The 12045-nt window shown below is 38.4% G+C and overlaps 1 protein-coding gene across 1 annotated transcript; it reads left to right on the top strand.

The window, feature by feature from the left end:
* The first annotated feature begins 4415 nt into the window (after positions 1–4415).
* LOC147849284 (cyclin-D2-1-like) lies at positions 4416–7900 on the top strand. Its single transcript, XM_087337685.1, has 6 exons — positions 4416–5061; positions 5162–5254; positions 5390–5488; positions 5602–5806; positions 5906–6042; positions 6161–7900. The coding sequence occupies exons 1-6, from the start codon at positions 4711–4713 to the stop codon at positions 6497–6499; spliced, it is 1224 nt and encodes a 407-aa protein (XP_087193811.1). The 5' UTR covers positions 4416–4710; the 3' UTR covers positions 6500–7900.
* Positions 7901–12045: the final 4145 nt, after the last annotated feature.

Raw genomic sequence — 12045 nt, forward strand, 5'->3', positions numbered from 1 at the left:
AAATAAGACGAATGAACATGTTCACAATTATAGTTGTGGCATTGATAATGATGAGAATATACCGTATAATGTGTAGTCAACTTTGTAAATTTGATCGTGGTCGAAGTTGTCAAAGATTGTCAAATGGAGACAACAATAGCAACAATGGTGGATGTATAGGTAGCTTATCCCCTCTTTACACCCAAAGAGTCCATGCAAGACACCATAATTTATAGGGATGGAAAATGTGCATTTTTTCTCCCTTGTATTTCTATTGTTCGGATCATGCATAAGCTAACATGATGCAACTGCGAAGCTCATGCATTGTAGGTACATTCTCTTGGCACACGCACTTGTGTGCATCCTACAAGAGTTGGACACATGACAAGTGAACTTTCATCAATGACACTTGAAATTAATGTCTAATTACGACCAATATTAGCATATATTCTTTGAAGCATGAATATATAGGTTTTAGCACGATTTGAGCTCATAATTGTACAAGTCAATCAAATATCCCAATTTTTTCTTAATATGAAAACATATAGAAGTTCGTTTAAACATTAAGAAGCGTTAGAATATATTCATTTTGATGCACAAATCTTTGTACAAAAGATTTATTGTCTTTCATAAAAACAAAGTCATAACCCTACACGATATCATGTCTATGGAGTTGCATCAATCTTTTCTTCTATGGTAGAAATGAACAATAGCAAATGTTTTTTGACGGCTCATTATAATAAATGAATAAAAAGAGAGAACAAGAGATTCACAAACAACGATACTCTCTATGTTATGCATTTTGGAAGCCTAAGTATGCCTTGCATGCAAATCAAGACAACGTTAATCAAGGAAACCACGCCTCCCATGTATCTCAAGATGACGTTAATCACGGAAACCTTGTTAACTATCACTTTGGATATTGAATGTATCATCGTTCATGAACTCAATTGTGTTCATAAATGGATTAAATAAAAATACATTGTGCAATGATCGAACACATGGACATTTCCCTTGGATAACATGGAGATTTGTGTACATCCACCCAATAAGATTTGGATTGATAGGGACAAAAGAAACACGAACCATATTAAAATCCAAGTAATATAGTTGTTGAAGGTTAGAATGAGAGACCCCAAAAATAGACTTCCATCAAAAATATTTTCTATGGTAGTTTGTGTGCATGGGAAAACATTACTAAAGACATTCTACACACATGCAACAAGGTACGTTGTCCCATGTAGACGGGGATGGGAATAAGCTATAAAGTCAAAATCAAGTTACAAAAGGAGAAAATATGTATTCATCATTTAGAGAACTCATGAACTGCATAGTCTAGACTTGGTTATCCATCATAGTTTATTCCTTGTTGATGACAACATTGAGGATGTAAAAAATGAAGACGAAGATCAACCCAATAATGAAGAAGAAGATCGACTCGAACCAACGGAGAACTGTTTATAGATTAGTTATAAAGCCAAACATGGTAAGGAGGAGTGGATTTATTCTCATGATTCACTTGGGTTTGTCAAATTTGGACTAGCATATAGAAAGGCATTAAAGTGGACAATTATTCAACCAAATTTGAAGTGTGAAAAGCTTAATGTTTACAAAAACTAATGACATTAGAATTTCCCAAACAAAACATTAGATGCCAGAGCACATTATGAACATTGAAAACAATAGAGGTTCCATTTATGAGCAACGCTTCTTTTGGGTGTTCTATCTCAATTCTTATTAATGAGGATATTGTTGTCATTCTCTATGTTCTATGTTGATTCCTTTGATGAGAAGATTGTTGTCATTCTTTACCTATCATATCATTTGGTGAGGAGGAAAAAGGTCAAAATTGGGGTTGCAAGAACACTAACACTCCCTATCTAATTTGAATTGATGAAAGTCTAAAGAAAATGAGACCAACGAAGACCTTAGGATAGAATGTCATGAGGGGTAGATTCTTCTTCCCACTAAGAGTGAAGAATAGAATGGTTAGTGAGAAATTGAAGATGGCTCACAAATCACTACAATCCGTATAAATTGAAAAAGGTTTGCAAGTCACTACTATTGATATAAATAAGCATACATGATCAAAACTTGGTAATGAATGGTTAGATATAACAAAACATACAAAGAGGCACCCGATATGTTAGGGATGGAAATTTGTGGAATATTTGTGACATGGTAATACTAGGACTCGCCCATAGTGTAACAATTTGTTGGTGGCAACAAAATCATCATTAAGGTTGTTTACAGTGGCTCAAGTTGATTGTTGCACGCATATCAAATGTAGGGCTCTTGTGGTGCCTTTTTATGCAAGGAGACCTAACATATCATGGGTTATGTTAATGCGTCATTGTTAATGGGTTGTGGTGTCCTACCTAAACAAGAGACAAATTGTCGAAATAAGGAATGGGTCTTTTAGGATACCAGTAGGAATGAGGGTGTTGAAGGAACAATTCGCAAATCTATCAAACATGCCAACAACAAATATTTTGTTCTCAAGAAAGATAAGTAACCGAAGCATCAATTTGTATCTTGAGAATTGGGCTGTGTGTGTGGGGATGGATGAACAATGAACAACCATTGTACAACAAAGCCTACGTTATGGGAGTCTAGTTTTTGGACATTTGCTTTCTCGTTTTCCTTTTGGTGACATCTTTATAAATTTCGCCGATCGAAAGGATTTTGGGGAATCAATAAAATCTACGTTTTTGACTAACCGCCAAACTCAAATTTCAAAGTCAAATGAACTCCTCCAACGTCCAACATACACACATCTTTACATATTTAAAAAAACACACCCTCTCTTTCTCTCTGTGAGTGTGTGTGTGAATTTAAAGAGGTAAAGAGGGCAGTATTAATAAATGGAAGAGGAGGAGCATTGATCTAAGAAGATAAGCCGTCGGTTATGATGTGTAAGGAAGGGGGAGGGGTGTATAGAAGATGTTGTCCACCAAATCCAGAAGATTTGGTTTTTGGAAGAAGAGAGGAAAATAAAGAGGGTAAAGAGAACAAGAACCAACAAACGAACAAACAAATATATTTTGCCAATTGGTCAAGGGTCAAGGGTCAAAGGTCAAGGGCAGCATCAGAGGCAGAGGCAGAAGAAGAGGGTCTTTTCGGGGCACGGCTCTCTCTCTCTCTCTCTCTCTGGCGGTGTGGCCACACCCACTGTGAAAAAAGTTATATGTGTGTATATAATCATAATATGTTATCCCTCCCTCAGGAACAAAGAAGAGGTAGGGAGGGGTAGGGGAGCTGAAAACATAAATAAAATCAAATAGACACAGATGATCTGAAGGAAGAGACAGCGGAAGGAACTACGTCTATTTTTTTATATGTCACTACACTAATAATAATAATAATTCTAAGAAATAAATAATAATACTAATAATAATAATAATAAGAGAAGTAGTAGTAGTAGTAGTAGACTGTAGTAGTATTTTTAGTTTTTCTGTTGCGTGCTTCTGACTCCACAGACCGGGCGTGCTCAAAACCAAAATTGCCTCGGACACCGGGCGCACGTGTGTGTGTGTGTATATGATATGAACGAGAGAGAGAGAGAGAGAGAGAGAGAGAGATGATCATCCCTCTTCCCGGGGGGCCCCGACCCCTTTTTCTTTCCTTTGATTTCTCATTTCATGCAGAGAGACACACAGAAAGCAGCCAAACCCTAAACCGAAGGAAGGATAGGAGGAATGAATATAGTGAAGGAAGGAAGGGAAAGAAACCGCAAAAACGGTTTCCCGGCGGCTCACTTTCCCGTCCCAACCCTATTTGTCTTCACGTTTTCTCGACAAATACGCCTGCCACGTGTACGGCAGAAGCGCGGCCTCGCCACTAACACGCGCTCTGCTCCTCCTCCTCCTCCTTCTCATCTCTCTCTCTCTCTCCGACTCCTCTTTTTCCGCGACCATTTTATTTTCTCTCTCACTCTCTCTCATTGACTGTCAATCTGTCTGTCTGTCTGTCTGTCTGTCTGTCTACACACATCGCCATATAATATACATACATACATATACATTTATATATACATACATATATATATATATATATATATGAATATGTATATCATATATGTATGTATGTGTGTGTGTGTGTGAATAGAGAGCTCTCATAAAATCTGGTAATCCTCACTGTCGCTGAAATTCCTCTCACCTTATACTATATAGTCCTCGTAGTTATAATAATTTATATTGTATCGTACCTTCTCTCCTTCCCTTCCCTTCCCTTTGAGCTCTCTGCTCAGAAACTGTTGTTATTATTATTATTGTAGTTGCTGCTGTAATTGTCGTTTTTATTAACTCACGGGCTTTCATTTACATACAAAACTACTACTACTACTACTACTCAAGCAGCAAAAAGGAAGAAGCTGCTCTGCTCGATCACTCCCTCCCCTCCCTCACTTTCACTCTCACACTCCCTGCGTCAAATTTTACTGCGCCATTTTTTGTCGCACTACACTGCCCCATCACAATCATACTACATTTCTCTCATTTATACACATCTATCTATCTATCTATCTATCTATCTATATATTACATCTGTATCCCTCCTTCGCTCTCTCATACATATTATCAAATTCCTCATCTTCTACGCCATTCCCTTTTCTATAACCCATACACTCCATCATTACTCTCTCATACATTCACAGATATACTCACATCCTATAATCTCAATAATACAATCCTACTTCCGCTGATCCCTATTTCAGTCTACAGATCCAGTGCAATGGACTTCGATCTCCTCCTCTACTGCGAAGAGCTACTCATTAACGAGGATGATTATATTGGTGGCGGACTTGATGATGATCTGGCTGTAATCGATGAATATAATCCGATGCATGCTCATGATAACAATGTGTCATTAATTAGCTGCATTTCTCATAACAGCTCGCAGCTAATTAACGATCACATTGATGTCGATGAGGACGACCTGATTACCTTCGGGATCCTTCTTGAAAAGGAATGTGAATTCCATCCTGGGGTTAATTCCTATCTTCCTAAATTGCGAGCCAATGATGAAATAATCAACCAGATGTCTGCCCAATTGCGTTGCAGATCAGTCCACTGGCTCCTCAAGGTACATTACTGTTTACCACTGCTCTTGAGTATCTGTCCACACTCATCACCTCCGTAGTTTCATCGTTAAATCTCGTTTAATCTCTGTAATAACGTGTCAGGCATGCAAGACATTCGGCTTCTGTCCGCTCACAGCTGCCCTGTCTGTTAATTACCTCGACCGCTATCTGGCCCAGAATCTCTACTCTGCAGATGTAAGTAAGCATGGCAACTGACCCCAAGATTGTGATCGCGAATGCTGTTAGTGCTTGTGTAATGCCATGTGGCTTGATATGTGATTACTGACCTAATGGTTGTCTCTACCTGGTTATTTACTATCTATATGACAGTCATGGAAGCCCTGGATGTTCGAGCTGCTCTCTGTGGCTTGTCTGTCCATAGCTGCGAAGATGGAAGAAGTAGATGTGCCTTTACTACGAGATCTACAGGTAACCTATTAACATTTGAGTCATCCCGAAGTTAAGAAATATGATTAGAAAGGTTTCTAGTGCGGCACGGCCATCACCTAACTACTCATACATTTTATCTTATTTTTGGACAGGTGGATGGATTGGAACACTATTTCCACGATAATACGGTTCAAAGGATGGAATTAGCAGTCATGAATAGCTTAGGTTGGAAGCTTCGATCCATCACTCCCATCGCATTCGCAGAGAAAGCTATTAATGGCCTTAATTACCTCAGTAATCAGGCAAAGGGCATGCTGTTAGAGCGCGTCTCGGAGCTGATTCTGGGAACCTTGCCTGGTAAATAATTCTATCTCAATCACCTACCTCTCTCTCTCTCTCTCTCCACAGATAAGATTAATGAATCTCGCTTAACGATGGAGAATGAATGTGTTGCAGGATTAGAGTTCCTAGAGTTTCGAGCTTCAGTGATTGCTCTGACGTCTATCCAATGTGCGCTGGACGAGAGCTTCCCAATCCAAGCCACATCTCACGGCCGAAGAGAAGCCTTGCTAAAATGCATCCCTGCTGATCAGGTGCAAAAAAGAAGATGGGGAGCATTTAAAATGATGTCCCTACTTATTACAATTAAAATTCTGTCTGAGTCGCGGTCTGAATAAAAGAATTCCCCTTTGTTTGTGTTTGCGTACGCAGAGTGAGGTGGTCCACTGTGCTGGACTTCTGGACGAGCTCGTCGTGGACCCCATGACATCACCTTGCGCGATGCTGACGTCGTCCCACGACTTCGACGGCGCTAAGTCGCCGCCGAGCCCGACCGGCGTTATCCAGCAGCCGCCGCTTGTCTCCGGCCCACGCTGCCGGACAACTGAATTTGAAGTCAACGAACTCGGGATGGACGCCACGTGGCCCGGCGCCGGGGACGGCTGGGCAATGCCACTGCTGAAGGAGGAGGAGGAGGAGGAGGAGGAGCACCACCACCATCACCATCACCACCACTTACGGATGCCCAAACGGCAGCGGAGGGAGGAATAACAACAACAAAAGAAATAGAAGAATAAAAAGGCTGTTTACGTTCGGCTGGTATGGAATGATCGGCGGCGGGATGAAATGTGGTGTTAAGCTACCAGCCAGCCGTTTCTGATCCATTCATTGCCCGGGAATCTGGAGCGGCATTATTCATAAATGTGGTGCTCGAATTCCATCATACCCCCCCACACACAGAAAAACCACCCACTCACACAGACATGTACATGTCCCTCTCTCTCTCTCTCTCTTTCTCCCCCTATCTTTAATCTAATCCTCTCTTTCTATCTCTCTCTCTCTCTAGGTTTAGCAGCTACATAATAATAATACATATATATTAGAGGCAATGGATGCCTAGTTGCCTGTCCCCCGTGATCTTGCTTGCACACTTCTGTCTCTGTCTGTCTGTCTGTCTGTCTCTCTCTCTCTCTCACACACACACACACACACAGTTCAAAACAACAAATACGGAGGAATGGATTGATCGGAGATGACTGGAGAGTAATAGAGAGAGAAAGAGGAAGAGAGAGAGAGAGAAGAGAAGGAGACGCTGCTAAGGAGGGGTCGTACGTGGAATTATAAGAGAAGTAGGTAGGTAGGTAGGTATATAGCTTAGGCTTTTAGCTTAGATTTCGGCTGCATGCCTGCCTGCCTGCCTGCTTCTCTTTTGTTTTTACGTCACCATCAATCTCACACTCTGCTGCTATAATTCCTCGGATTTCGTAAAGCTGTTCCCCCAGTTTAAACAAGGTTAACAACAACTTACTTACATTATACATACACGATACATATACATATTATGTATATGTGTGTGTAACTGCTACATGTATCATGTAATATATGTGTACATGTATGTATGTATGTATGTATGTATAACCAACCAACGCAGACCAGCCCAAGGCCAAGCCCACTCTAACCAACTTAACTACCCCCCCAACCTGCTTGCTGCCTTTTTTATTGGACTGCGTGGCCTTCATGGGTTTTAACAGCCCCCCTCCCGCATTGTCTCTCTTCGATGCAAATGGATGATGATTTTATTCATGTCGGATCCAGAGAAGAAGACAGCAAATAACATTAGAAACAAATGATGTTGTAATCTAAGCTCTTCTCATCCCCCCCCCTACACCCTCCGATGGTTGGTTGGTCGTTTGTTATCTTTGGATTCTTCTCGGCAATGTTACTTCAAGATCTAAACACACTTGGTGATTTACCCATTCACAAGCTTCAAGATCTAAACACACTTGGTTTGACGAAATGTAGAATCAACATGGAGACTTTAACGCCACATATAGTGCTTCAATGACAGAAGTCAGGAGGAAGATATATATAAGTAGGACTTCAGTGATCACAATGATGTAAATGACAATGAAAATACTCTTACACTAAAAATTCACTTTAGAAACTTTAAAATTTTGCAATTTTAGTGGCAACTTTCTTGCAGTATTAAATGCTTCCATGTGTTTAGAATCTTGAGCTGATTTATGTCAAGATCTTTGACTTTCAAGCACATCATAACTTATCTTTGTTTTAATAATGGGTACACAATCGATGTAATGGCTTGGGAGTGTCATGAATTGTACAGATCTTGATATTACCACTACAATTTGGATAACAATATCTTATGAAAATAACAACACCTCAATTTATATATTACAAACGTTCGGCACAAACTATTATACATAAACTGCTCTTTACCTATTATACACCCATTCTGGTATGCTTCTCAAAATCCTATGTGATTTCCTTACTTCAAGCAAGCATTTGAACAGTGATCTACACATGCACACTTGCAAACTACATGCGGTACTTGGGTAAGTTTTTAGCCTTTCATTAAATCTTGGAATCCTATCCATGCACCAAGCCCATCTTGTAATCCAACTATATGGTGTCATCATTAGATGGAGTACACACACACAATAAAAGATTTGAACACTTTCATTTCATTGTTACACAATGGCTTTCATAACCATTCTGTATGATAATGATTGCTTGATTGTACGTGCATCCTTAGACACATATGCTTAGGGTTTAATTTATGTAGTACATCCCATGTTAGGAGCAAGAAAAACAATGGTCTTGTACAATTTTTGGAGCTCCTAGATTAATAGCTTTCAAGTAGGATGATATTTATCTCGCCAACCACGTAACTAAGCATTGCCACATTGATTATGAATGTACAGTGTCATCCTACACGGATTTTCCCATAGAAAATAATAAGTTGGGGTTATACATCGATGAGAAAAGATTTGGATCATCTTTGGTAAGATGGAGGGGGTAAAAGGATACAAATGTGGCAAAAGAAAGCATGCGAGTAGATAGAACCCTCCATTGTATCAACATTAGACAATATTTACTCTTAGTAGATCTACATAATAACATGGGTAAAGCTTTTGTTAGTGTACGTTGCAATTTTATAAACTTTGATGGATATATCTAGAACTTCCATTTATGAGCCTCTTCAAGACTATGGCAGGAAAAGTTGTGGGAAATTTAATCTAGTATGGCAATCACATTTGGCCATTTATCATGATCATAATTTCATGGTCACGTCTTTGTACTATGTATGATTGTGAATTATCATGAATGGTTAATGATTTATAAACTTCACATTGAATTGAATGAGTTTTGTTTCTCACACATTCACCAATTTACGTGTATCATGCCCATGCACGTGTGAATGAACATAAAGACATGTAGTATGGCGTGATTGTGTTTAGATGATTGTGTAGGCTATTGATCGAGAATGAAACATATGCATACACAAGCACATGTTGGCATGAAGGTCATGCATGATACAAACTCTACATGCATGCACATTCATTTGGCGAAATTTTATAGTGTTGCGTGTTGGCATAATTAGTGCATAAATTCTTAGCATTCAAACAAAGACATTTTGCGTCTTGTACTCACAAGAAAAAGTGTCTCATCTTGAACGGACTTAGATGAACACATTTACTTGTTTTCAAAGCTATGGGATTCTGTGCTTAAAATCACTTCAACCTAATATTATTGTGTATGCTATGAGCACAAACCATAAGCCTTAGGATATTTATACAATAGAAGCATATCAAAAGAATACTACCATCAGATACTTTGTTAAAGTTACTTCTTAAGTGTCTTCCCATGGTGAGAACTCAATTGAGTAATTGCTAAATTTATATAATAACTTCTCGTGTATTGTAGCGTATTGGCCAAAATGAAATACAATCATTTGTTGGTCATAACAAGCTCATTTCTGTGACATCTCTAATAAGTGAATACCCACATCCTTCTCAAATAGCTATCTAATTATCTCAACTTTTACTTGACAAGGCATAGAACACCTACTTGAGATTTAAAAGATGGTGAGTCTCGAGGGCAATGAAACAAATGAATGGAGGTGTGAAGAATCTCATCAATTGGATAGAATTCTCGTAACATATTACTAAATCATATTATAAGCACATATATAAGACCAAGGCCATTTCTACGCCATCTCTAACAACTCAATACCATTTGTATCTAATTAATATCTCAATTTCAGTTTAAAAGACACGCAACACTTGTTGATATTTGAAAGATGACTAGTCTAGAAGGTTATCAAATAAAAGGGTGGCCATATGTTTGGAAACAGTGTCATCGATTGTATAGAAATTTCCTCCATTGTTACTAAGTCATTTTATGAGCATGTATGTATGACCCGATCACACACACTTATTTCTAGACGTGAACATTTCATGGAATGTTTGAGTTCTTTTCGGATAAGGTATACCATTTTGTAATATGGATAGAGGTAATAAAAGGCAATGTTGAGTTCAAATGTGCACAAAGTGCTTGCACGATTTTTAAAACTTTTAGTTTTCAAAAACTGCCATTAAAACAATATTCTATCCTCATGTTATCCTTAACTTTCTGTGTAATGTCGTATTAATGAATATATTTAATCAAACAATGGGGTCCACCTCATAAACCAACATTTCTAGTTTATTGTATAAATGCTCATATAAAACCAACCCAATGCTTTTTGAAATGTTGAATGTCAAAGGAGTCTTCAATGGATTTTGCCCAATTTTACCTAAAACTTTTGAGGTCGAACATTTTGAAAGGAGAGAAGTTCAACATTATTAGATCTCAATATGTTTGTTAGGAAATACTAACATTAGATCGTACAAAGTATATGGCACTCACTTAAAATAACTTAATAATGACAACATGATTATAAGAATAAGCTCTGGTGAGAAAGTTGGGGAATTTCCAAAAGGCGGTAACTAATCATAATGTTGTGAAGTTCATAAAAAGAACAACTTTTGAGTGCATATAATGTGTGAACATCTTGGAGAAGATCCTCTTGTTTATTCACCAACACATTATTACGTAAGTGAAGGGGAGAAAAAACCAAGCGGAAAAACATAATAAGAACAAGTTTTTTTCCACCAAGGTATGCATACAAGTGCAACTAACCTTGTGGTAATAGCAGTAATGATCATTCTCATTCGCATGATCCGCTTTGTTACTACAATAATAATGTGATTATAGTCATCATAGACAAAACATTGTGTCCCTTTGGAACCATGTTGAAACTATTGACATTTCTAACATATTCCTTCCTTGCAAGTTTGTCATTTTGAATGTGTTGATGGGACAACATATTGCCACACACACACATTTGGAGTTCACTTGCTCGTCGATTCACTCTTTGGCTCGTGATTCCATTCGAAAAGAAAGAGCAAGTTCAATTCTCCCCCTCTCTCTTGTTTGTCTTTGTATATGAGAAAAAGAGCAAAAAAGTGTCCTTTGTATCCTCTTCTTTTCTATTTTGTTGTTCTTTTTGTTTTAATTTCAACTTTTGGGATGATTCGAACACACAAGAGACATTGCTTCCTTTCTACTACAACACCAAAACAATAAACAAATCAAGTGATGATAATAATAACAATGCAGGTAGGTACTCATTATTATTATGTGTGCACATATAATGAGAAACTCGACTAACATTTTGTCGTGTGCATATTCGAGTGGACATGAAGCACAACTCCCTCCCTCTCTAATGTCCACCAATAACGAGGCCACTCTCTCGAACTTCCATACACCTACAATGTTCATCCCTAAATTGACAATTATGTCTTGCTCTTTAAAGTTACACATGAGGTTATCCTCCCTCTAAAGTTCAACCCACAATACGGTCAATCTTTCTAAGGTTCCATCGACAAAGGTATTTGCATCTCTCTCTAAACTCCTTCCAAAGTTGCTTTGTGCGTGTGCGTGTGCGTGTATGTGTAAGTAGTCCCAAACAACGATTCCTCTCAAAAAGTCCCATGATGTTTTTTATTTTGGTTTGAATTTATCAGCTTTTTCACAGATTATCACGATTCACACAATTGAGTCCATCTATAAGTATCTTCCTTTGTCCTCAAAAGAATTTAAATGTTTCTTTCACATAAGTCCACTCCTCACCATATCACATCTGCCCTTTTCCCCTCCCACGAAACTCTTGTTTTGAAATTCCATCAACGTGGAGTTGACATAAAATCGCCTTTGCATTTTTTCCCATTCTTTTTTGAATAGGAGTGTCTTTT

The sequence above is a fragment of the Azolla caroliniana genome, unplaced genomic scaffold (assembly GCF_043228905.1).
Source record: "Azolla caroliniana isolate FFs.n. ecotype wild unplaced genomic scaffold, voAzoCaro1.0.p SCAF_90, whole genome shotgun sequence".
Taxonomy (NCBI): domain Eukaryota; kingdom Viridiplantae; phylum Streptophyta; class Polypodiopsida; order Salviniales; family Salviniaceae; genus Azolla; species Azolla caroliniana.

What these genes read in the sequence shown, in the direction of transcription:
- LOC147849284 (XM_087337685.1), top strand. Translation starts at nt 4,711, where the DNA reads ATGGACTTCGATCTCCTCCTCTACTGCGAAGAGCTACTCATTAACGAG. An exon ending in CAGTCCACTGGCTCCTCAAG is followed by an intron (nt 5,062 to 5,161) that starts GTACATTACTGT and finishes ATAACGTGTCAG; the next exon opens with GCATGCAAGACATTCGGCTT. An exon ending in CTTTACTACGAGATCTACAG is followed by an intron (nt 5,489 to 5,601) that starts GTAACCTATTAA and finishes ATTTTTGGACAG; the next exon opens with GTGGATGGATTGGAACACTA.